Consider the following 23,112-nt stretch of genomic DNA (forward strand, 5'->3'; position numbering starts at 1 on the left):
TCATCAGGACGTGCAAGATCTAACTTGACCCCGCTCCAAAGTGCTCTTCCGTAAGTCTTAAGACTCCAAGCTGGGTCACGGGGATCAAAGGTTTGGGTATCCTTCTGTTGTTGGTCCTGGGAGGCCGTCGCTTGCGTTCCGGGGGTGATTTTCACGTCATCCAGTGTGGAGGCAACACGTGTAAAAAAAAAACAAACCAAAAAAAAAACGAAAACAGCACCAAAGCGTGGATGATGAAACCCAGGAGATCACTCAAGGCGACAGGCAGGGTTTTCCCCAGAGCGAGAAAAATTAACACAGGCCCCGCTTCGTGGTTGGAGACGCAAGTCTTTGAGAGGAGGATGAGCGTTCCCGACCCATCAAGGTCGCTGGTGCTTTCTTCTTCAGCGACGTTGTTTTCTCATTTTGAGGTTCCTCGTCTTGCCTGGTGGTGGCTCTCCAGCCTTTCCTTGGCAAGGAAGAACCTGAGCATCCTGCCAAGGACAGACGTTGGCCCGTGGCCAGAGAGCAGGGAGGGTTTCCTCCAGGGCACCACCTCCGCCTGTAAAAGCTCCGCTCCTCAAACCACAGAATCATCTTGGTTGGAGAAGACCTTGACGATCATCCAGCCCAACCCCTGACCTCGACACCAGCGCTGGAGGACGACGGAGGTTACACCACTGTGACCAAGCTGAAGGTGAAGGACCCCACCCTGATGCCCAAGCCCACGGACACACGTACCGGGGACCTCCTTGGCCAGAACGGCCACGAGAAGAAACCGTGGCCAGTAACAATTTTTTCAATTTGCCTTTTTTTTTTTTCTCCTTTCTCTGGGCTTTCCCTCAGTCTGGGCTGAGAAAAGCCATGAAAAATTTCAACAAGGGGCTTTGGGGGGGGATATTTTATCCATGGGTTTCACGCTGGGCACCTCCAGATTCAACTTAAATCAAGTGATTCCCTTCCCCAGGGGAGTTGAGCGGTTTTTTTTCCTCACTGGTACAGAAATGAGTCACCTAAATCCCATCGGATTGACCCGGCCCTTGGCCCGTCGCTGGGGTCGTGTCTCCACCTCAAATTCTCATGGAATCTTGGGGTTGGAAAGGCAATTTGGGTGAAATCTCTGCCTTTTTGAGGTTTAGCAAAAGATGGGTTACGCCAGCTTTGCGCTTACTCGTTTTGAGCAGTTTCCAGCAGCTGTCTTCGTCCCCAGCTTGAGTTCATTTCTTTCGAATTTGGGGTTTTACGCGGAAAGCAGAAAAATGTGGGATGCTCCAGGCTGGTGCATCCCCCCCCGTAAGCACCTAAAGCACAGGATTGACCAACTCTCAACGAGCCTGATCCCACCCTGAAGGCAAAATCCTGCTGAGGAAGGCACGTTGTACCTCCTCCGTTATTTTTTTGGGGGAGAATCTCTGGGTTTTTTTATCACCCCCTTTCCCAGACGGGATTTTTAAGGCTGCGTTTTGAGCGTTCGCAGGAGCCCAAATCCCCGGGGATTCTCCTGCAAAATTTACCTCCAGAAAGACCAAAGATCCAACAGTTGTGGAGCTGAACGCGCCGGGTTTTGCGTTTCCCGCGTCGCCAGCTCCCGTTTTCTCTCCCCTCTCGGAGGTGGGATGGGAGCAACGCCAAGACCCAAAACGCTGCTAAAAAAACACCCCCAAAATGAACCAGCGCCCTGCAAACGGGCAGCACGTTGCATCCTCGTTAAAAGCAGGTTGGGAAGAAAAAAATTAATATATTAGTCCAACAACACTGCGCTGGCAGCGGGAGGAGGCGGCGGCTGCTTTCCCCAATGGGAGAAGACCTTCAGGTTTCAACCACAACTCGAGGTGAAAAAGCTTTTTTTTTTTTTTCCTCGCCTCGAGCTGCCCCATAGCTTAAAAAAAAAAAAAGCTTCGCTTTCAGAAGCGGCTCTTTGTGGGCTGCCACGGCAGGTGGAAGAGCAGAGCGAAGAGATAACGCGGCAGCGAGCTCCAGATCAAACCCTGCAGCCGCTGCCGGTCAGTTTTTTTGCTTCAGAAAAGTGGGGGGGAAAAAAAAACACCCCAACCCAATTTCTGTTGGCTTGAACCTTAACGCCACGAAGGGAGCGGCCATGGCAGTGACCACCATCTACGCCAGGCGGGACTTTGCCACGTCCAGGCCAGACTCGCCGCCGCGCTCAGCTCCCGGCGCTTGCCAGAAACTTCCTGGTAAGTGAATTTGCTCCTGTTGCCCTCACGGGATTTCTGGGGGGGGGGTGGTGGCTCGGAGAAGCCACCATCCCTGACCCTGCCAGACCCTGACCCCGCAGGAAAAAAAAACAAAGAAAAAGGATTTCCTGTGCTTTCTTCCATCTGTTTCCTGAGCTGATACAGCCAAAACCTAACGCTTTGCCCTTGGGGTTCGCTGCCCATCTCCAGCCTGGGGCAGAGCGACACCACAAGCAGCTTTTCCCCCCCCCCCCCCCCCCCCCCCCCCCCCCCCCCCGCCCGTAGCTCAATTTTCTTGGAAAAAGGGAAAAAAAAAAACCTGCAGCCAACGCCCCAAGGACACTCTCCCCGCAGGGCTTCACGCGCTCGTCTCTCTGGCGTGGTGGCCTCAAAGCACCCCAAGGGCTTTGCTTGGGGTTGGAAAGGCAATTTGGGTGAAATCTCTGCCTTTTTGAGGTTTAGCAAAAGATGGGTTACGCCAGCTTTGCGCTTACTTGTTTTGAGCAGTTTCTAGCAGCTGTCTTTGCCCCCAGCTTGGGTTCATTTCTTTCGAATTTGGGGTTTTACGTGGAAAGCAGAAAAATGTGGGATGCTCCAGGCTGGTGCATCCCCCCCGTAAGCACCTAAAGCAGAGGATCGACCAACTCTCAACGAGCCCGATCCCACCCTGAAGGCAAAATCCTGCTGAGGAAGGTATGTTATACCTCCTCCATTATCTTTTTGGGGAGAATCTCTGGGTTTTTTATCACCCCCTTCCCCAGACGGGAATTTTAAGGCTGCGTTTTGAGCGTTCGCAGGAGCCCAACTGCCCGGGGCAGCTCTGGGTGCAGCACGGGGAGGAGAGGAGCCGAGCTCCCAGCGTCGAAGCCTTGCAGCTTTGCTGGCCGCAGCTTCCCCCAGAGGCTCGCGAGGTTTTCTGGCAAAGGAAAGTGACACAAACCGGGTTAAAAACAGGGCAAAGGCCACAGAAGAGCCGATTCTTCCCTGGCCTCCCCAGTACGGGTCCCGTTGCAGGTTCTTGGTGGTACTGGGCGCTGCTGGGAAGCGGATGGGTTGGGACCGTGCTCCTGGTGGGTGTCGTGCTGTGGCTGCTGCAGCAACACGGTAAGCAGCACGGTCTATCGTGCAAAAAAACAGGGAAAATCTCCCCAAATCCATCACGGCTCAGCCCCTGGCCTGGGCTGGAGCAATTTTCTCCCGTATTTTCTAGCAGGGAGCAGCTCCCAGGCGATATCCCCGCTGGGCAGGAGGGGGGGGAGCTGCCAGCACGTCCCCGTGGACACGCAGAGGATGATTTATGTGGTTTTGGAGCCTCGTACAGGCCCTTTTCTCCACCCCGACAGCGGCTGCAAAGACCCCCAGGGGTCACCCCCGGCAGCACTTGGCTCCATCCCCGCCGCGTCCCTCCGGTCTCGCCACAGCAGCACGATGCTGCGGGTCAAACCCATCCTCATTTTTAGGTGGAAATAACCCTATTCCGAGCCAGGACATGGAGGTCCTGAGCAGCGGATGCTCCTGGGAAAGCTGCTGGACCAACAGCAACCAACGGGCCACCCCGGAGTTCAAATGCTCCCTGAGTTGCTTCCGGTTGCAGCTGAGACAACGGTTGTGTGAGGAACAACACCAACACCCAACAGGTACCGTCAGCCACAGCTTCGGGGGTGTGGTTGGAGACCCCACCTCGTTAGGGACGCCAGGGGGGTGCTATCCCCCTTCCACGTCGAGGGGAAAGGCCAGAAAAGCACCCCAAGACCCCCCTAAACCTCCTAACTGCCGTCCCCACCCACATCACCCTCACGCCCTCAACACCTTCCTCCGCTGCTCCTCTTTCCCCGCCCTGTACCAGGGGAGGTTTTATTTTCCTCCCCCCCAAAAAAAAAATTGCACCTGGAGGGGTTCAAGCAGCAGAAAAAGGCCTCGAGTGGCCCGAGGGAGCCCCGCGGCACCCAGGCACTGCTCACACTCCTCCTCTGCCACAGGCCCCTCGGCTTGCCGGCTCTGTCCCGCGGGCTGGCAGCCGTTCGCAGCCAAGTGCTACTGGATTTCCACCAAAACTGAATCCTGGGAGAAAGCAGCAAAGGATTGTCTGGACCAGAGATCTCAGCTGGTCAAGCTGGAGAGCGTGGAGGAGAAGGTAAGTAACTGCAGGGGAGGAGGGGGGGGAAGGTGCCAGCGTCACCCTGGAATTTATCTTTTTTAAGCTTCGTTTTCCACCAAAAAAAAAACCAAACCACACAACCTCGAGATTGTGGCTGATCTTTCCCCTCCTGGCTTGCAAAGAGCCCGAATCCGCGCTGACAGGCAGGATTTCCGGGGACAAAACCGCAGAAATATGAGCTCAGAGATGAAAGCAGAAAGGCAAAACCCCACGGAGCTGCCAGGCTCTTTGACTGCACCAAAAATCATCGTTTTGCTGCCCGTCACCTCCAGACCATGCTCCCACCGAGCTTCTCCAGCTCCCAGTCTGCAACTGGGATGGGCCAACCAGACCCCCACGGGCCAGGATTAGGTTTCCCCTCCCCGCCGTGATCCGCTCTAAGACTCCATCCTTCCCTCTCGCAGGTTTTCATCGGGAATATGACTAAAAACATCTCGGCTGCGTGGCTGGGGCTGAGCATCACCCGGGCGAGGGGGAGGGAGTGGACGTGGTGGGACGGATCCCCGTTGCAGGGAACCTTGTGAGTGTCTCTCTGGTTCGCCAACAGGTTGCCACAACTACAAGCCCACGGGCAATATTTCCCAGCCCAACGTTCACCACAGACCTGACCGCTGCCAAAAAAATCCTTCTGGAGCCGGCAGCAACGCTCACGGGAGTAAAATAAACCAGAGCGACGCGGGTCCGGTCTCTGCTGTTAAACAGGGAGAAAAGAGGAAAAAGCGATTAAACCCTCGTTCCTGTTTTACACCCACACGCCAAGTGTGAAAGTGGGGAGATTTCAACCTGCTAATAAAAGCAAGATTGTCCCTGGGGACAAGTTTTTAGGCTGCGGCCACAGCGACCCCAGCCTGTAGGAAAAAAGGCAGTTTCTGAAGGATTAACATTTATTAGACCAAACAGTAAACACAGGGCGGGTCTGGGGAGGAGGAACAAGCTTTTTGGGAAGTAGTGTCTCCTCAACGCTTCTGCTTCCCCAAAAAAAGTGGGAAAAGAGATTAAACAGAGGATACGTTCCCATGCTCGCGGGCGAGCTGAGAACTGTTGAGTCAGGGTAGGTTTTGGGCTGGAAAACGCCCTAATGAGGTAAATTCTGTTAGTGGGGAGATGGTGTAAAAGTGCAGGACGGCAGGTTGATTGGTGTCACGGTGCTCTCCAGGTTTAAGACGCCGGATCACGGGGAGGGGGACGCTTGTGCCACGATTCGGAGGGGTGAGCTGAACCCCCACAGCTGCACCACCCCCTTGCACTGGATTTGCCAGAAAGAGGCCACCGAGGTTTAAGATGGAGGAAAACGACAGAAGGAAAAAAAAAAAAAAAACAAAAATAATTGGGATTAATGCCAAAAAACATCCCAGAGGAACAGTTTGGTCGCTTCTCAACGAGGCTGGAATCTTCCCTCAGGCCATTCCGTTTCATTGCCCCACTTTGCATTTCCGCTCCTCACTTCCAGCTCCTCCAAATCCACCCCAAAACCAGACTCCAAACCCAGCAGGACTGAGCTTCGCAGCAGCTACCGGCAGAGCGGGGGCGTTTCTAGAACCTTCTGAATATTCCCACGTCTCCTCCCAAGTGGAAAAAGCTGGGAAGACGCTCGTGGTCTGACTGGAGGAAGGATCCTGCGGTCGCGGCTCCGCGGCATCATCGTTTTTAACTTTTAGAATGTAAATTGAAATAAATATAACGCCGAAGACTCGTTACCACGTCGTGGTGGGTTAATAGCAGCTTGTGGTCCGTCTGCTCCGCCGCGGGGGCTATTTCAGGTGGAATTCAGAAGGATTTTTGACTCCTGAACCCTGCCGTGACGCTTTTGCGGGTGGCTGCAGACAGAATATTTTTTCTGGGAGCACCAGTCGCTGCTGATGCCGTCGTGGTTGATATAAGCACATTGTCCATCGCCCCGGACGGGGAATCTGCACCAAAAAAACAGGAAGAAAAGTGAAAAGGAAGCAAAGGGGTTGCTGTCAGCCACAGGTCGGCGGCCGAGCGACTGCCAGAAGGGTGCTGCGAGGAGCAGGGTCCAGCCTCCCCAGAGCATAAATGCCTCCTCCTCTGCAAAAAAACGGAGGATTTTTTGGTTGTTTTGGCCCCGGGGGGGGGTCATTCAGTGCTGCCCTCACCCCCCTGCACCACACAAACCCACAGCCTGCGGTCCGAGCGCTTCAGCTCAAGCAAGCAAAGCGGTGTTTAATTGCTCCCACCTCATTAAATTTATATATATATATATATATATATATATATATATATTCTTGCGTTCGATCCCTGCCCCGTCTCAGCCCGGGTTACGCTCTCCGGAAGGCGACGGGGACGTACGAGCTGTTGAGGAAAGAGCCATCGAACCATTTCCAAGGTGCTGAACCTTCCCTTCGGAGACCGACCCAGTAGTGGATGGACCGTCCGTAGCGCAAGAGAAAATCCTATAAAGGGGGAGGGAAAAAAAAATTAAAAAATAAAAAAAAAAAGCAAGTTCCGCGTGTATCCTCACGCTACGCCCTGGGGGGATCTCAAACCTGCTTCCCAAAAGCATTAAATCCATGGGGATTTGTTTTTCTTGTTTACCAGCTCCTCTGGGCTGTCGATGGTGGTCAAATGGGCCCTGAGGAAAAGGCAAAAGCTCTGACTCGTGTTCCAGTCGGCCTCGTCCTCCACGAAGTAAAAACACTTTAATTTGTAGCCAAGGGCGTTCCCCGGGCAGCTGGGAAGGGTGGGAGAGGGGCAGGATGGACAAGACGGGGATTTTTTTGCTGGAAAAAAAAAAGCAGAACGTGTCCTGGTGGCTTAACACCGGTGGTTTTTCTCCAGGGGAGGAGAAAAATGTAGCAGGGGGGGTCACCGACGGCGCTTACCCGCCAGCGCGATGATGGTGAGGAGCAACGCTGCTACGACCACGGTGACCCCGATGGGGACCTTTTTGTCTTTAATGCACTTGAGGCTAAAACCTGGGGACAAACCGCGGGGGGAAGAGGCACAGGGGGGGGAAAAGCTGCAGCACCAGGAGCACCCCCCAGCTCCCCGCAGCCCTCGGCTTCCCCCCGCGGGGGCCTTTGACACCTTTAAAAACAGCCACAAAGCTGGGGGGGGGGGGGTGGAGCCCACAGTGGGGTGCAGGCTCGGTTCAGGGGGGACAACCCAGCGCTTTCACCAACCCCCACAGATTTTTCTTCTTTTCAAGGGCTGCCCCCACGGATTTGTTGAGTTTTTTTTTTTTCCAAGGGCTGCCTCCAAGAATGGATTTGTTGATCTTTTTCCATGGCCTGCTTGCAAGAACGGATTTCTTTTGTGAGCTACCAAAAATAGATATTTTTTTGCGGGCTGCCTGACCTCCCTGCACCCTCCCCAACCCCCCTCATCCACCAGAGACACAGACCCCCCCGCCTGGGCTGCCCTGTGCCTCCTTGCAGCTCGCAACCAGCTTTGCCTCTCCCACATTCTCCTCCCCTGCTCCCTCCCAGCTGTTTTAACTCAAATTTCTCTGCCCACGCCCCGCTCCACCCAGCCACAACGACCAAAATAACATCCCCTGATGGACTCACGGGTCTCCTCCTCCGCTCTCTGCTGGGACGGCATCATCACAGTGCTCACGTCTTCGCCTGCGCCAGAGCAAGAAGCCCTCCCCAATTAAGGGATTTATCACTAACACACAAATGCTGTCATGTTATTCAGCAGAAAACGCCCGATCTTGGGCCATTTTTTTCCACGAGACAATGGAAAAAGCAGCATTTCTCTTCCACCTGGTTTACGCGCACACCAGGGAGGGGAAATGTGACTTTTGCCCTTGAAAAAACAGGTTTGTTTTGTTTTTCCCAAGCCAGCCTTGATTTTACCGGCTTCTACAAGCTCTGTTTGCCCTGGAGACGTGTTGTCTCGACTTTTTCCCCCCACTACTTCAACTACAAGGCTCAGTTCAGCTCCAATCCCCACTCCAGCACTCTCAGGTCACCCTTCAAGGCCCGTCCCCCCAGCACAAAGCACAGAAACCACCCCCTCGTCTCCCCGTTGTACCCCGGGCAGCTCGTAAAGCCTTTGAGAAAGGGGATGGTGCTTCTGTACCTGCCTCATGAACAGCTTCTGCCATCCCTGGTGCCGCGGAAGGGCCGGCGACAGCCTCTGGGGACCCTCAACTCCACCACCAAGAGGGTCAGGAACACCCCGCGTCCGCAGCGCGTGCACCAGGGACCTGCCAGGTCCTTCTTCGTCGCGGGGCTTCGCCAGGATGCTCCTGCAGTCGCTAAAATAAAAAGCCAAAAAGCTCCTAATCCACACTCAAAACACCAGGGCAGCTCATCGCAGCGCTTCTTTCTCAAAGCTCCTCTCCACTCGCTCGGAATTACTGCTTGGCAAAACTCTCCCCTGCCACAACAGCTCATAAATTCTTGAAGACCGTTTTTTTCCTAAATCCTCTTGAGTTTTGACCTTTCTCTCGACGCAGCCTTTTCCCAGAGCAAAATATTCAACAGCTTCACATCTCTGCTCAGACTCAGAGAAGCCAAAAAAAAAAAAAAACCAGTTCTGCAGCATCAACCTCCGGAACAACCACGTTTACAAGAAAAAAAAAAAAAAACCACTCAACGAATCAGAGCGAGAATCCATCGATGAACAATGGAAACACCTGCTGAGACTGGTGCCCACCGACAGCTGCAGCTCGTCTAACAAAGAGCTCTACTTCCTAAAAATCATATAAAACTGATATATTTATCAGTCGTGCAGCTGCTGGTTTTGTTTAACAGCAGCTCTGTCAACACAATTAACCACCTGCCTTTTCCATCTTCCTCAGCCTGCAGCAAATATTTGCCACGTAAGAAGAACCTTCATGTGTTTGCAAAGGCAACAATCAAAAGGGGATTTTTTTTTTTTTTTCCTCCCCAAATGCTCAGTTTTCAAGAGGGTTTACTCGATGCAGCTCAACACCAAATTACTCCTGGCCCAGGCTGCAGCGTGGTGGGTTTGGAATAAAACCAATGATGGAGAAAGAGGAGGAGAAAAGCCACCAAGCGGAGAACAAAAGAGCAGCTTAATCATCAGAAAATACTCCCAAACCCACTGGGCTTGGGGGAAAGAAAGGACTTTTATGTCTCAAAATGTGTATTGAAACAGGGCAGCAGTGTTCATGGCCTTGGTGTGGGGAAACATTGCTGCCCGGTGAAGCAACGTCTGGAAGGGGCACGAGGAAGTGAGTCAAAGGGGCTTTTGTCTGGTGCCCGAGAGGGGAATCCACGCGGCAGCAGGGACTGAATCCCTCGTGCCCCGACAACGCCCGACAAAACTGCTGCAAAAACCCAGAAATATCCACCTCTGGGCTGAAAGACCCCCAGAAATATCCACCTCTGGGCTGAAAGACCCCCAGAAATATCCACCTTTGGGCTGAAAGACCCCCAGAAATACCCACCTTTGGGCTGAAAAAAAATGACAAGAAATCCACTTTTTGGCTGAAAAAAACCATGAAAAACCCATCTTTGGGCTGAAAAAAGAAAAATCCACGAGGGCGGGGCTGGGTGAGGCAGCCCCAGTGCCCCCTCACAGGCTCCCAACTCACCCTCTGCGCACTCAGAGGAAAAGGAGCTTTTCCACCCCATTTCCCAGCTCTGAACCTGCGGGGAAACCGCTGCCGAACTCGGGGTGTTTCCAGCTCCCAGGAGCTGCAGGGGGAGGACAGTCGAGCTCCCACTAAACTTCACTGCGTGGGGTTTTTTTTTCTCCTCTGCGGCAGAGGAAAAACTGCCAAATTGTCCCCTCGGCGCCCCCCAGCCTCCATCCAGAGGAGGGATTTAAACCCACGCAGGGACGCTCTCTGCTCCCAAACCCCAAATTCATCCCCTACCTGTAGCAGCGGCGCAAGAATCCAACAAACCTGAAACTACCAGAAGCGTTTAATACCCGACACCGAGCAGTTGTTCCTCTTCACAAGATAAACTGCTCCTCTGAGAGACAGTTGCCTTAGAAACCTTATCACTGTTTTGCTGTTAATCAGCTGTTAAACCTCCCTTCAATTCCCTAAAGTCAGACAGGAAGAGGAACAGCAGCCGCAGCCCAAACCCCGGCCAGGCTCCGCGGGTAATTGGAGAATCAGAGCAAAACAGTGTTGACAAGACCCCCCCCACCAGATGGGATGTTTTTGGGGTGCAGCAGGAGCAAACAGCACCAATAACGGGTTTTCTGCTCCGTTTTCTGCTCGTGAGGGACCTGGAAACGCACCACGCCAAGGGCTGAGGCCAGATCAAGGCGGGAGCTTAAAACTGGAGCAACAAATGAGCTCAGCACGTCCTCATCCAGCTTTCCCCACACAAAGGTTCCCCCACGCCCTTGGATTTGGCCTAAGAATCGCTGGAATTAAGAATTAAGCTCAAGCCCAAACCTCCCTCACCCCAGCCCAAACCACACGACGCTCTCCTACCCCTTTCCCTCAGGACTTTTACCCCGATTCGTGCCCCGTAACTCACCGCTTGGGTCAAGGGTGGGTGTAAACGTCTGGAATCTCAACTATTTCAGCTCTCCCAGCTCCGTCACTGACCAGCTCGAGGCTCTTCAGTGGGTGGAATAGGTTGGCATTCTCCAATTTTTCTTCCAAATCTCTTTGAGAGTTCCCGTCCTGGCTCTTCATTCCTACACAGAAATAGAACGGGGATTTCCACAGCTTTTTAGAAATTCTCCAGCCACAAAAAACCCAAAAATAAATCAGACTGAGCGAGGGCAGAGCACCAGTTGAGGCTTCAGGGTTGTCTCAGAGCAGCGACACGAGAGAAGTTAAAAACAAAGTGCTCTACTCCCAGCCCCATCAAACCAGCTCAGAGATAATTTAATTATTGAAATAATTACCATTGCAGCGGGAAGGCGGGAGCTGCTCCAGCCTTTGCACCTCCACGTCCTTCGGTGGCAAAAGAGGGAGATGAAAGCAGACGCAAATTCCTGCCCCTTCGCAGATTTTTCGCCTCCAGATCTCCTCCCTCACAGCTTTTGCGCCGTCTCCAAATGACTCACATCCACTCACTTTTTTTTTTTTTTTCCCTGTTAAAGCAGCTGCTTCAGTACAATTCCACTGAGCAAAACAATCCAGGGGAGGGCGGGCATCAGCTCAAAACCACCCTCCCACGGGGATGCCCACGGTCGGCACCTTCACCGCGGGAGCGACGCGGTGTCGAGGTGACAAATCCCCTCAGATTTCCCCAGAAAAACATTTCCCACCTCCCCAGCTCAGCTCCTTTTACAGACAGGTATGTAACAACAAACCCAAAGCCATTTCCATTTATCACAGCTGACCGATGCAGCAAACAAAACTTTATCTGGGCTCCGCAGGCAGAGGGTGATGCTGATTTTTCCTCCTCATCATCATCATCAGGGAGAAACTGGCAGGAAGGAGCAGCCTTGAAATCAGAGACAGCAGCGTAGTTTCAAGCAACAAGGGTTCAACGTTGTCCAAACCTGCTTTTCGTTATAGTTTTAAGCAACATAAAAAGAAAACCAGGATTAGAAAGTCACGTTAACAGGAAAAGGAAGAGGTGGGAAATCTGTAAAAGTCACATTAACAGGAAGAAAAACAGGTGGGAAAAATGTAAAAGTCACATTAATAGGAAGAATAGAAGATGGGAAAATGTAAACAATAAACTCCATAAACCTCACGAACAAACCAGCACGTTTTGAATTGCTCTTCGGTAACAGATGAAAAAAGATGGGAAAAAAAAAAAAAAGGTGTTAGAGGCAAATCCTGCACTGGGTCACTGGGGACACTGGTAACAATCAACTGATTTGCACAGCGCTCATTTCCCAGCAGCTTCCAGGCTGTTCTTTGAGTTAAAAATCAACAGCAGCGACAGTTTGTACCTGGGGGAAAACGGTGGTTTCTCCCCCCTACGGCAGCTCGTGGCAAAAACCGCAGCGAGGAGCCGGAGCAGCAGCTCGGGCACACGCGTGTGGCTGCCCAGGGGCGTGTTTGCTCGTGCAAGGCCGCGTGCGGGGGCTCTCAGGGCCCCCCCAAATCCTGATCCCCCCTCCAGAAGGTGCTGGGGGTGCCCCAGAAGGTGCTGGGGGTGCCCAGGGCAAACCCACCGTGGGTGGTGGGTGAAGAAACCTCCCAGCGAGGGCAGCGACGACGCGGGAGCCTCAGGGCTGCTGTTAACGGCCCCTTCCCAGTGCTCCCAGTCCATCCCAGTTCTGGCTGTTTTCATACCACGCTGTAGTCCCAAGCGAGCTTCGTGGCTCGCTCCGAGCGGGGGAAACGCTCTTCTGGGAGGTTTATTCTACAGGGAGAAGTTCTTATCTCTTCCCCATCGCCCCCGATGTGGCGGCTGCGGCTTCGACTCGCAGCCGTCCCCGAGGCCCCTCGTCCCCCAACTCTGCTCTGCAAAATCTGGGGGTTTGGGCTGCGCATTTGGAGCGAGCTCCCTTGCTAAGGGTTTTGTTGGGGATTTTTTGAATCCCCCCCACCTCTTTTTGGTTGTTTTGGGTGGTTTTGGTTTTTTTTTGGAACCCCCACGCTCTCACCGCTGCTGCCAGCGCCGCACCACGAGCATCCATCTCCTCGACCGCCCGTCGCTCCCTTCCCGGCACCCCCTTGGGTTAATTTTTGCCACGTACGGGGGCAAAAACACCCCCTGAGGATGAGGATGGTCCTGGAGGAAGACTGAAGGGAGGGAGGGGGACCCTGGCAGGGGCAGAAATCCCAAAGCGGGTTGGGACGGGGGCCCTGGCGCGCGCTGGGGATGGGGAAGGGGGGCAGGTAGGGACCAGGCGCCTCGGGATGCTCCTTCCAGCCCATCCTCGTTAATAAATTTACTTAAAAAACATCACACGACAGAGCCCGGCCGGTGTCATTATTCATTTGTGCGGGTGGTTGGTGGCCAACAACATCAGCACCAGCTCCCGGATTCCCCCCTGGGCTGAGGGTCTGATCCTGACCCGCCCTCGGCCCAGCTCAGAGCTGGGGGGCTGGTCTTTGGCAGATCCACTGCAATTCTGAGCTGCATCTCTCAGAGACGATCCTGCCCCCCTTCAGCGCCCCACACGTCCCAAATTCAGCCTTAGGGCTCGCCCGGAACCTGGAGGGGGGCAGGAGGGAGCCCGTGTCACAGCACGAAGGGCCCTGGAGGTGCCCCCCGACACCCGTGTCCCCCCCAAAGCGCTCACCAGCCCGGGGCCAGGCGGGAGCCGTTCAGCCAGGTCCAGCCCTGCCCGGCGGGGGGGACGGAGAGGCCGATCCAGAAGTAGGTGCTGGGTTTCCGGAGGGTTTGATTGAGGAAATCCTATGAGTGGGGGGGGGTGGGAAGAGGGCAGGGGGTGACGCCAGCACTGTCACCCCAAAACAGGTTCCAGCCCGGCCCCACGCCCTGCAGAAGCACCGCAGGGGTGGGGGCTCCCCCCGCACGGCCTCAGCGCTTCCCCACGTGCCCCCAGTGCCCCCCCGCCCCCGATGCCATCGGTCCCTTTACCAGCTCCTCGTGGCCCCCCGGCACCAGCAGCTCGGCGCCCCGAGTCGCACAGTCCTCCCGGCTCTGGTTCCACGCCTTTTGCTTGTCGCTCACCCAAAAGCACTTGGTCCCGCGCAGTGTCCAGTTGTGGGGGCAGAGCCGGCACCCCCCGCCCTCTGAAAGACAAGTGCAGCCCCCCCAGAAGCCACCTCGGCCCCCGCACCCCCGAGGCAGGACAAGGGTCCAAGTCCTGTTCGCTCCCAAGGAACGCGGGGACGCCCCGAGCTTCGTCTGCTCCTCCAGTTTGGGGGTGTCGTAATTTTCTTTTTTTTTGGGGTGGGAACCCGACGGTGTGGAGGAGCCTCGTGGCCGTTACCTGGCAGCTCGGGCAAGCAGAGACTTTTCCTCAGCTCCCAGCGGATTTTCTCCGGGGTGTTGCCATCTCCTACGTTCCCGCTCTCGTTTTTGCAGCTTCCCAAGTTCTCCAGCTGCTGGTGCAGAGCTGCAAGGGGAGGATGGAGCAGTGAGGGGGGGGGACGGGGCTCCCCCAGGCACGACGCCCGCCCAGATCTGCCTGCGCGGGGCCCCGTGGGGTGCAGGGCAGCGGCTGGGCTGGATCCCGGCCCCCAGCGACGCTCAGAGCCCCCCCTCACCCTTCCCGTCCCCTCAGCTCACCCCAAACCTTGCGCTGAGCATCTCAGGATGGGACTGGGGGGGGAATTGGCCTCGGGGTCCCCAAACCCAGAGCAGAGCCCAAATCTCGGGGTCCCAAACCCCAGAGCAGACTCCCAGACCCTCTTCTTTTGGGGTACAAGGCCCCCACCCCAGCGCTCACCCCCCCGCCCCGCTGCTGCTTTGCACCCACAACAGGATGTGGCCCCTCCGCCCCTGGCACCAGCCCACGAGCTCCGGAGGCGGCATCGCGCTGGACGGCTGCGAAAAGCCCCCGACCGCTGCGGAAGTCGCCTCTCCTGCCAAACAGCTCTACCTGCGTGGCCCACAGGGGCCCGACGCCGGGGTGAGGGGCTCCCTGCCCCCTCCCCACCGCCCCCCGCAGCCCCGCAGAGCCCCAACGCCTGGCAGCGGGTTTATCTGGGGCCACGCCGGGTTCAAACAATCCCCCCCAGCTCGCTGCCGGCCCCGCATCCCCCCCCCGACGGGGACAGCGGAGCCCTACGAAGCCCCCGCGCCCCGGCTCTCGCCCCCAAGGTCGCTCCCGCTGCCCCACGCCGTCGCCTGCGGAGAACACGGGGCTCAGGGAAGCTCCAGCCCCGGCCCTTCGCTCCTCCCTCTGCACCCCTGGGCCCAAAACTCGGCAGATCCAACCCCACGGGCCAAATCCACCCCCGAGCGTCCCCCCCAGCGCAAGACCCGCTGCGTCTCCCCCGCTTTGGGGGGAGGATTCTCCTCCCCCACACCCAGCGCGCGCTTGCGTCTCCCTCCCGCCTCCTCGGCGCGCTCTGGGCCGGGGCAGCCTCAGATGCCACCGGCAACATCGCACCAGGCACAAGATTCATTTTGGCTACGGGGTGTCAAATCCTGACCCGGCCGCAGCTGAGAAGTTTCCAGTGGTTTGCCCCTCGCCGGCCAACCAAGAGAGTCCAGGTTCCTCCCCGCCTCGGCTCTAAAATTCTGATCCAAACCCACTTCCCCGACCTCGCGCTGACGGGCGTCCGCCAGCGCAGAGCGTGAAGAGATTTGCCTCCGACACGAGCACCTGGGCCAGCACCCCGAGAAAACAGGGACACCCCACCCCGCTCTTTGGGGTGTCCTTTGGTTGCCCCCGGGCCGGCAAGCGCAGCCACTCACCCAAGCAGCCCACGGCCACCACGGCCACTCCCAGGAGGAGGTTCCCGGTCCAGCCGGCCCAGAGCGCGGGTCGGTGCCACTGGGGACAGCCCGATGCTGCGGGGGAAAGAGTCCTTAGGAGAAAAAACACACCCAGCCGCATCCGCAGCGCCGATTCGGGCGCTTTTCTCCCCAAAAAGCCCTCCGGGGTGGTGCTGCTGGTTGTTCCGCCGCGGCCGCCCTCCTCCCGATCCCGCCGGCGCCGCGGCCAAGTCGCTCGGGAGGAGGTTGGGTCGGTTTGACCCGGAACTGGGAATTTCCTGGATGTTGTAAGAAAGCCAAAGGGTTAAATCCAGGTTAGAGGGGGGCCAGGATGGGAGATGTGTCCCCCCACGGCACCCGGGGCCAAGCTGCTGAGCCCGGAGCAACAAAACTCTCCAAGAATTCACCCCACCGAGCTGGGACAGCCCCGTCGGGGGCAGATTCCTCCCTGCAGAGCTCAAGGCCAAGGCCAAGGCCATCCCTCCTCCCCTCTGGTTTCACAAGATGCAGGATGATGATTCTGGCCAGAGCTCACCTTGACCAAAGGGATCAGGGATTAAAGGTTCAGCCTAAGAAGAAAACAGCAAAGGAAAAGCAACAGATTCCACCTTAACATCAGCAGAAAGTGGGTTTGCCCACTCAGAGATCAAAAGGGATGTGTTTGGTGGAAATCCTGAATTCTTGCAAAAAAAAAAAAAAAGGAGATGCAGGCAGAGGTCCCCTTCCAGAGGTGGACAGACCAGGAATTAAACCTTTCCCTGTTTTCTTAATTTTTCTATAAGCTAAAAACCAAACCCAGAGTCAGCAGGAAAAGAAGACGAAGCACCACACCGACATGAATCACCCCAAGCGCAGGGAGGACGGACCAGGACTCTCAGAGCCTGGATCTGAAGACACCAGCTGCCCTCATGCATCGCAGGGCTCCTAAAAGCAGCTGAATTTGGGCAAATTTGGAACTTTTGCTGGCTGGCTGCGAGGGGATTTCTCCGTCCAGCACGCCAGCACAAGGACAGGCCCTTTGGAGGGGTTTTAAGAACCAGCCCCTGCAAACGCGCTCGGTGCGGTGGCCGAGTCCTGCCGCGCAAGTTTTGAGGTTTTCAGAGCTCCGAAGGGCCGAGGAGGGGGCATGTAGGGCTTAAAAATAATCGTATAAAAGTGAGGCTTGATGCTGGCAGGGCTGCAGCCGAAGCAGCAGCAGAAGGAAGGATGAGGGAGGTGGAGGGGGGGGGGCAACACCATCCCCAAGAGCAGCCGCAGGTAGAAAAGTTAATTAACCCCACGGCGACGAGCGTTCGCGCCAGCCCACCCCATTTCCACGCTGGAGGAATCGTGTTTAATTATAACGGGGTCCCCGTTTCAAAGAAACCCTCCTGCTTTCAAGACAAAAAGATCCCAAACAACCACCAGAATCCTTTAGGACCCCACCGCAGCCTCGGCCCCGTCCCGCATCACTGGGAGGATGGGAGCCTAAAAAATAAATTTAAAAAAAAAAAAACCAAACCAAAACGATGCGCTTACCGCCAGGCTGAGGAAGCAAATGTCGTTCCCTGCAGCGTTTCCCGGCCTCGATGTTCAGGTCTGCGTAAATAATTTCCCCAGACATCACAGGATTGGTGAGGGGAGCCCCGGCCATGCCTCTCGCTCCAACCACAAGCCAGCCGTGAGGAAATTTTATTTTTTTTTTTTCCGGAAGTTTTTCGCTCCTCCAAGGCGGTTCTGCGAGCTCCTCTCTCCAAACTAGAGGTCTGCGAGGAGAAGCGTGAGCTTCTGAGCCCTTGAGGCTGCAAAAAAAAAAAAAAAAAAAAAAAAAAAAAAAAAAAAAAAGCGTGTTGGAGGTGCTGGCCAGCCTGAAAATGAAACTTTATGTAGCTTCTGCCGAATTAAACCAGGGAAAATGAGTTCGCATGAAGGGAAGTAACACCTGAGAGCATCGAGAAGCCTTTTTCTAGTCAAAGCCGAGCCGTCTTCTTCAAAGGCGCCGCGCAAAATCTCCCAAACGAGTCACTTCTAATAATAAAAAAAGCACAAATCAACCCCTAAAAAAGCGCTTCTGCAAACAGGCGGTTCCAGACTTCGCTCCCCTCCGTCCCAATTGATTGTTTTGCAAGAAAAATAAGGTGTCGTCACAAGAACGACTCCGGAAAATACTCCCAATAGGATCGTTCAAAATCGTAATTTTTAGGGAATTGAATAAAACCAGATCCTTTCCATCCTTATTTCCACCTTTTAGCGACTTGAAAGGTGTTTTCTAGCCTCAAGCACTGCTTCTCCCCACCCAACCCCATTCCAGCGCTGCCGCTTTCTCCCCGTTACCGATTTTTCTGTGATCCCATTTTTTTTTTTTCAGCCCGGATTTGAAGCACGTGGCCATCTCGCCGCCCCGCCGATGCCAAAAAGGGCTCGAAACCAAGGTTTTAGGAATGAGCCCTGCGAGGGGAAATGATAGAAAATGTTCCCCGCAGCCGAAGAAATCGCTTTGGTTTTCCTTCATTTCTTGTTTTCACGGCACTTCCAAGAGACAGTCAGCTTCTCCCTTTGGAAATCGGGGTGGGAGTCAACTAATTAACGAGCAGGAAGGGTAGAAAAGAAAACAAAACACCCCAAAAATGGAGCTGTAAAGGCGAGAGGTGACCTTCTTACTGGTTTCTTTGGAAAACTTGCTCATTTTTTTTTTTTTTTCACACCCAGGCTGAGAAACTCCCCCACCAGCATCTTCCCACCCCACAAAGACAAGAGCCAGAAGAGGAGTCAGATGCTCCCAGACCTACCAAAGCATCCAAAAAGGAGGTATTTAGCCCCATTTTGAAGTGGTTTCTCTGGAGACTCCAGACGTACAACAGAAGCACACGGAGGGGACGAGCGGAACGGCGGGACCTGAGCAGGGTCTGTCCCCTCACGCTCCGCTCGCTGATCCCAACCCCCCCTCAAAGCGGGAAGGGAAACCCCAGGAGATTTTTTTTCAGGATTTTTTGGGGAAAAAATCAAAGGCGGGAGGAGCCGCAGCCCCTCTCCAAACAACAAACCCTTTGGTTTAATGGTTCAACGAGGCTTTTCCACAACCGGTCCAACAGCCCAGAGGCAAAGCGACAAAAAAAAAAGCTCCAAAACGGAGCAGCAAACGCTGCAAACGCGACGCCCGCAACGACGCTCCGCTAAATTTTTTAATTTTGCGGCGACAAAAAGCGCAATAGCGAGAGGATTCCTCCTCTCCACAGCACGGGCAGCAGGAAGGAGTTGAGCAGGGCGGGGAAGCCGGGTGCTCAGCTGAGCTGGTGGCTCTAGAAAGACCAGTTTAACCCACTGATTCCAGTCCAGGTTGAACCCCAGGAATTACCGGCAGGAACCCCGCGACATGCAGAGGCAGAAAAGGAGAGTCAGGGAGGAGGAAAACACGAGCCAAAGCGAGGTTTGGTGTGGCTAGTGCGGGCAGCTGGGCGATAGCCACCTACGGCAGCGGGCTCACAGCAGCACAGCGCAGCCCCTCTTTCTGCCACAGCCCCCATCCAACACCCCCATCTCCTCTCTCCCCCACGCCGCAGACAAACGTCGCTCAAAGACAATTTTCCTCCTTTTAAATCGCTTTGAGGCCTCACAGGCTAAATTTTGCCTTGTCTTAGGAGGGGAGGGGCTGTGGTTAACAGCATAAAAACAGGAAGCTGCGACAGGTAAGGCCAAGGGAGCTCCCACCAGGGGAACAAAAAAACAAACAAAGGAACCTCAAAAAGAGGAACATGTTCCTGCAGTCGCCACCCTTCACTCACCACAGCCTGCGCCTGCTCTAACGCGGGGCATTAGCGCTCTCCCAGCTGGGTTGTCATCCGCAGAGGAGGCAAAGGAGGAGAGGAAGCGGAGCGGTGCGAGCGCTGAGCAAAGGGGAAAGAGAGGAATTAGGATAAAATTAGAAAAAAACATCAGGAGGAAGGAAAGAAGGGAAGAGCCTCTCCCCGAGGCAGATGCCTCTGAAAGAGTGTTGGCCCAGCTCAGGAAGAAAAAGCCAAATAAGAAATGAGGTAGGACTGCCCCGACCTCTCCGCGCTGCCACCTGAACCCCTAACTGGGATGCTCGAGGAGGGATGGACTGGGAGCACTGGGAGGGGCCCTCCCACCCAGGCACCGCGCTCGCAGGGGACACGGTGAGGTTTGGTCACCCCCATCCTGGTGGGGTCCGTCCCCAAGGCCCAGGGCTGCGTCCGTTGGCTGCGGGGGCTCCTGCAGCACCTTCCTGAGGGGGTGAGGAGCTGGGGGAGCCCCGGGGAGGGACAGGGCTGCCGCGAGCAGGCGCCTCCCGGAACAGAAGGGGCACACATGGGAGTTTACAAAGTTTAATAATAAAAATGTTGGGCCAATCTAGAACCCAGTTTGTGGCCCATCCACCAAGGTTTCTGCACACAAGAGAAGGGCCATTCACCACCACGTCTCACTCCAGAAATTGGGGCTTGCTGCAGAGATACGGCCGTGCCTGGGAGCAGCTCCCACTCACAACAGAATAATCGCTCAGATACACACACGGTTCTTGGCCCTCCACATGGAACCTGCAGCAAGACAGAAAGAGGCGACCGGCCCCCTCAGGTTCCTGGTTTCCCCCGTCCCCTCCAGCAGCGCGAGGGCACAAGCGCTGCCCGCCAGGGACAGGCCCAGCACACACGGCCCCCAGGCCCTGCCCATCCCACCGCCGGACGGTCTCCGCGCAGCCTCGGCTCGCCACAGGACTCACGTTTGGTTGAAGCTGCTGCCGTCCACCCACTCCAGCTCCCGGCCCCGTCTCCGCAGCCCAACCCAGTAATCGATGTTGCCCTTCAGGCGCAAGAGAAACTCCTGAGAGAAGGGGAAGAGAGAAGCCACCAGAGAGGAGCCGCTGCAGGAGCCTCGGGCCTGATCTGCCGCAGCTCTGCTCCGCTCCTCGGGCTCCAGCCCGGCACGGGGAGATGCGCCCTGGGCTCCACGCCGCACCCCATGCCTCCCTCCCGCCGAGGGCCCCGGCAGAGACGCAGCTCTGGCCCTACAAGTGCCTCTCACCCACCCAGCACCAACCCAGAAACCCCCCTGCACCCCCCAGCCCCTCACTCACCATCTCCCACTGCTCCTTGAGCACAGCCAGCAAGGCCCCGAGGGACGAGCACCGCTCCCGGCTCCACTCCCAGCTCCCCTCCTCGCTCGACAGGTAGTAGCAGACCCTGCGGTATGCGACCCACTCGTAGGGACAGGCCAGCACTGGAGCCAGAGACCCTCCACATCTTCCTGCCGGAGAGGGAAGGGCAGAAGGTCAGAGGGTTCCCCTCAGCAGGGACCAGGGCACAGGGCTCTGGGGGGCAGGGAAGGGGCAGCCCCACGCTCCCCCCACCAGCCTTGGCCTCGCACCCCAACGCCTGCCCCAGCCCGCAGGGGAAGGGGCCGCATCCAGCCTGGCACCGCGGGGGCTGGGCTGCCGGCGGCACACACAGCTCTGCGCCCAGGGGCACGGGCAGCCGCTCCTCCCTTACCTGAGAGTGCAGCAACAGCCACGACCAAAGCCACGAGCACAACCCCAATCAGTAACAGCACTGGGTACGGGACCCGCACGCGATGGAGTTGGTGCCACTTGCCTGGAGGAGGAAGAAGCCGCTGGCAGTGAGGACGGTGCTGGCCCGGCACAGGCACGACCCTCACACCCCCACCACGAGGGACCCCCAGCCCGTTTCCCCCCACACACACAGAGCTGGCAGCAAGACAGCCAAGGGACAGTCACACAGAGCAGGGACAAGGCTCCCACACCACAGACGTGGGGGACAGCCTGGAGCAGGAAAGCTGCCAAAGATCTGGGGGGTGCAGGGGGGGCAGCTACAGCCCCCCGGGGAGGACCCAGCAAGGCCCTTCCCAGGCAGCTGCAAGAAGCCTCACGCTCGCCAGCCCCAGGCCTCAGGGGTGACACTTCCCTCTCTCAACGGCACACGGGGGTGGCCCCACACCCACCCCCAAGTCTTCTCTGTCTCCTTTTCTCGGGATCCCCAGGCAGCTCTGAGGGGGTTTCCCCTCTGTCACAGGGACCCAGGGCCTTCTCCACCTCCCCATCATTGGAGCAGGAGCTGCTCCCTTCCCCTCGGCCCATGGCACACTGAGAAGTGGAATCTCTTTGCTTCCAAAAGCTGGATCTTGCACCAAAGGTCTCAATCCTGCTGGGAAAGCAGATTTCAAGTCAGTTTTACCACAGCAGATCTCAATATTGGAAAGGGAGGTGGCAGAGAGCATGATGGTAACACAATAGACTGGGAGGTTAATTTCTGCTGCATGACAGCTGTCACACTTGATTTAAAATATCAGCCATGGCCCCCTGGTGACACCCGGGCTCAGGAGGGTGGATCATGCACAGTCCTGTCCTCTCCCTGCTCCCCCCGGGACAGCAGCCGGCACCTGCGGAGACAAACGCAGCCTCAGAGAGCTCCGGGACCAGCCCTCGGCCCCCAGCACAGCCAGCGCCCTCCCCACCCCTGCACCCCCCTGCCCACAGCCCGCAGGGCACTCGCTGGCCGGGGGCATCCCCCTGCCCAGCCCCCGGCCCCCCCCGCTCCACCACCACCGGGGGCCCAGGCAGGGCAATGGGGGGCACAGGCTCCCCCCAACATCCGCTGAGCCCCGCTGCGCTCCGCACAGCGCCTGGACACCACCACCAGCAGCCCCAGCACCCCAGGCTGCCGCAGGGACAAGACCCGGAGCCTCTGGAGACAACAACAGCCTGGAAACTCAGTTATCCTGGGGGCAGCGAGAGGAAGGGGCCTCAGCAAAGCTTTTTATGTGCTGTTTCTCTCGACAGCTGCTGGAACACCAGCTCCCCATCCCTCACATGCAACTACCAACGCCTAAACGCTGGCAGCTGCTTGGCACAGTTGCAGAACAGGCTCACCTTGTGCAAGGGATCAGGACTCTTCATCCTAACGGCTTTTCTCAGAGCGGAACCAAGTCATCAGTTGTAGGAAACCGACTTAGTTTATGAAAAAGAAGAACCGAAAACACCCCCCCGGGGAGGAAGTCCCAGCCAGATAAGCAGGAGGGGTCCCGAAGGAAAACCCCCTGCCCAGACAGTCCAGGCGACACCAAGGCCTCCCAGGAGCCCACCCGAAAGAACCCCGGGGCCAGCGGGAGCGGTGCAGCCCGGCCACGCCGAGCCCAGGCCCAGCTGCTCCGGGCTGCAGCGCCGACACGACGGGCGTTAATTCCAAGGGGCGGTGGGCTGGGGCCCCTCGGCACCTCCCGCGCTGGGAAGCTGAAGGCTGCACAAGGAGGGGAGACCCTCGGCGGGACCCCTTCTCTGCTGCACCGAGGAACCAGAACCCGCCACAGCAGAACAGGCTCCTTCCGAGCCCGCACGTACCGAGCGCTGCTGAGGGGACGGCGGGAAGGAGAAGGGCACAGGCAGCCGCTCCCTCGCCGGCCCCACAGGGAGGCGGCAAACGGGCAGCCAGAGCCCGCCAGGCTCCCTCCAGCACAGCTCCCTCCGCCCGCAGCGAGCGGCACAGCCCGAGCAGAACCCACCGCGGGTCCCCACACGTACCCAACACCGAAGATGGCGGCGACGCCTCAG

General features: G+C 56.7%; 4 protein-coding genes across 19 annotated transcripts; 1 reads left to right on the forward strand and 3 right to left on the reverse strand.

The window, feature by feature from the left end:
- The first annotated feature begins 595 nt into the window (after nucleotides 1-595).
- Nucleotides 596-5,656, forward strand: LOC141917353 (CD209 antigen-like protein C). 9 transcript variants are annotated; one of them, XM_074810493.1, is made up of 7 exons: nucleotides 596-716; nucleotides 2,069-2,174; nucleotides 3,189-3,278; nucleotides 3,635-3,811; nucleotides 4,154-4,308; nucleotides 4,737-4,852; nucleotides 5,489-5,656. In XM_074810493.1, the coding sequence occupies exons 2-7, from the start codon at nucleotides 2,078-2,080 to the stop codon at nucleotides 5,610-5,612; spliced, it is 759 nt and encodes a 252-aa protein (XP_074666594.1). In that variant the 5' UTR covers nucleotides 596-716; nucleotides 2,069-2,077; the 3' UTR covers nucleotides 5,613-5,656. The 9 variants fall into 9 exon arrangements, with proteins under 9 accessions (XP_074666594.1, XP_074666590.1, XP_074666589.1 ...); XM_074810489.1 differs by having other exon boundaries at nucleotides 619-716; nucleotides 1,848-2,174; nucleotides 2,708-3,278; XM_074810488.1 differs by having other exon boundaries at nucleotides 627-716; nucleotides 1,591-2,174; nucleotides 2,708-3,278.
- Nucleotides 5,199-11,899, reverse strand: LOC141917362 (C-type lectin domain family 2 member B-like). Of its 6 annotated transcripts, none has more exons than XM_074810516.1 (8): nucleotides 11,143-11,899; nucleotides 10,767-10,929; nucleotides 8,384-8,557; nucleotides 7,863-7,919; nucleotides 7,176-7,268; nucleotides 6,889-7,073; nucleotides 6,643-6,746; nucleotides 5,199-6,242 (listed from the first exon to the last, which is right to left on the reverse strand). In XM_074810516.1, the coding sequence occupies exons 4-8, from the start codon at nucleotides 7,897-7,899 to the stop codon at nucleotides 6,089-6,091; spliced, it is 573 nt and encodes a 190-aa protein (XP_074666617.1). In that variant the 5' UTR covers nucleotides 7,900-7,919; nucleotides 8,384-8,557; nucleotides 10,767-10,929; nucleotides 11,143-11,899; the 3' UTR covers nucleotides 5,199-6,088. The 6 variants fall into 6 exon arrangements, 5 of the variants coding, with proteins under 5 accessions (XP_074666617.1, XP_074666613.1, XP_074666616.1 ...); XM_074810512.1 differs by having other exon boundaries at nucleotides 8,380-8,557; XR_012621273.1 differs by having other exon boundaries at nucleotides 6,110-6,242; nucleotides 6,531-6,746; nucleotides 8,380-8,557.
- Nucleotides 11,900-13,077: 1,178 nt separating this feature from the next.
- LOC141917356 (killer cell lectin-like receptor subfamily B member 1B allele B) lies at nucleotides 13,078-19,731 on the reverse strand. 3 transcript variants are annotated; one of them, XM_074810501.1, is made up of 9 exons: nucleotides 19,319-19,731; nucleotides 17,871-18,090; nucleotides 17,479-17,564; nucleotides 17,076-17,338; nucleotides 15,537-15,632; nucleotides 14,104-14,229; nucleotides 13,749-13,903; nucleotides 13,447-13,562; nucleotides 13,078-13,358 (listed from the first exon to the last, which is right to left on the reverse strand). In XM_074810501.1, exons 4-9 carry the CDS (start codon nucleotides 17,188-17,190, stop codon nucleotides 13,235-13,237), a joined length of 732 nt encoding a protein of 243 aa, XP_074666602.1. In that variant the 5' UTR covers nucleotides 17,191-17,338; nucleotides 17,479-17,564; nucleotides 17,871-18,090; nucleotides 19,319-19,731; the 3' UTR covers nucleotides 13,078-13,234. The 3 variants fall into 3 exon arrangements, with proteins under 3 accessions (XP_074666602.1, XP_074666603.1, XP_074666604.1); XM_074810502.1 differs by having other exon boundaries at nucleotides 17,871-18,115; XM_074810503.1 differs by lacking the exon at nucleotides 17,871-18,090.
- Nucleotides 19,732-19,865: 134 nt separating this feature from the next.
- On the reverse strand, nucleotides 19,866-23,105 carry LOC141917365 (C-type lectin domain family 2 member B-like). Its single transcript, XM_074810519.1, has 6 exons — nucleotides 22,903-23,105; nucleotides 21,507-21,709; nucleotides 21,038-21,139; nucleotides 20,626-20,795; nucleotides 20,272-20,372; nucleotides 19,866-20,089 (listed from the first exon to the last, which is right to left on the reverse strand). Exons 2-6 carry the CDS (start codon nucleotides 21,640-21,642, stop codon nucleotides 19,975-19,977), a joined length of 624 nt encoding a protein of 207 aa, XP_074666620.1. The 5' UTR covers nucleotides 21,643-21,709; nucleotides 22,903-23,105; the 3' UTR covers nucleotides 19,866-19,974.
- Between the last annotated feature and the right edge of the window lie 7 nt (nucleotides 23,106-23,112).

Source organism: Strix aluco, chromosome 37, assembly GCF_031877795.1.
Source record: "Strix aluco isolate bStrAlu1 chromosome 37, bStrAlu1.hap1, whole genome shotgun sequence".
Taxonomy (NCBI): Eukaryota; Metazoa; Chordata; class Aves; order Strigiformes; family Strigidae; genus Strix; species Strix aluco.

Coding starts and splice junctions, on each gene's coding strand:
- LOC141917362 (XM_074810512.1), bottom strand. CDS start 8,404: ATGGCAGAAGCTGTTCATGAGGCAG. Junction 7,920..8,379: donor AGAAGCTGTTCATGAGGCAG/GTACAGAAGCAC, acceptor GCTCTGGCGCAG/GCGAAGACGTGAGCACTGTG. Junction 6,243..6,642: donor GGCTCTTTCCTCAACAGCTC/GTACGTCCCCGT, acceptor TTTTTGGTGCAG/ATTCCCCGTCCGGGGCGATG.
- LOC141917353 (XM_074810489.1), top strand. CDS start 2,870: ATGTTATACCTCCTCCATTATCTTTTTGGGGAGAATCTCTGGGTTTTT. Junction 4,309..4,736: donor TGGAGAGCGTGGAGGAGAAG/GTAAGTAACTGC, acceptor TCCCTCTCGCAG/GTTTTCATCGGGAATATGAC. Junction 4,853..5,488: donor TCCCCGTTGCAGGGAACCTT/GTGAGTGTCTCT, acceptor GGTGCTCTCCAG/GTTTAAGACGCCGGATCACG.
- LOC141917365 (XM_074810519.1), bottom strand. CDS start 21,642: ATGGGCCGAGGGGAAGGGAGCAGCTCCTGCTCCAATGATGGGGAGGTG. Junction 20,796..21,037: donor GGCTGTTGCTGCACTCTCAG/GTAAGGGAGGAG, acceptor CCTCTCCGGCAG/GAAGATGTGGAGGGTCTCTG. Junction 20,090..20,271: donor GGCAGCAGCTTCAACCAAAC/GTGAGTCCTGTG, acceptor GTCTTGCTGCAG/GTTCCATGTGGAGGGCCAAG.
- LOC141917356 (XM_074810503.1), bottom strand. CDS start 17,190: ATGGCCGGGGCTCCCCTCACCAATCCTGTGATGTCTGGGGAAATTATT. Junction 14,230..15,536: donor GGTGGCCGTGGGCTGCTTGG/GTGAGTGGCTGC, acceptor CTCCCCTTGCAG/CTCTGCACCAGCAGCTGGAG. Junction 13,904..14,103: donor CTGCTTGCCCGAGCTGCCAG/GTAACGGCCACG, acceptor CTTGTCTTTCAG/AGGGCGGGGGGTGCCGGCTC.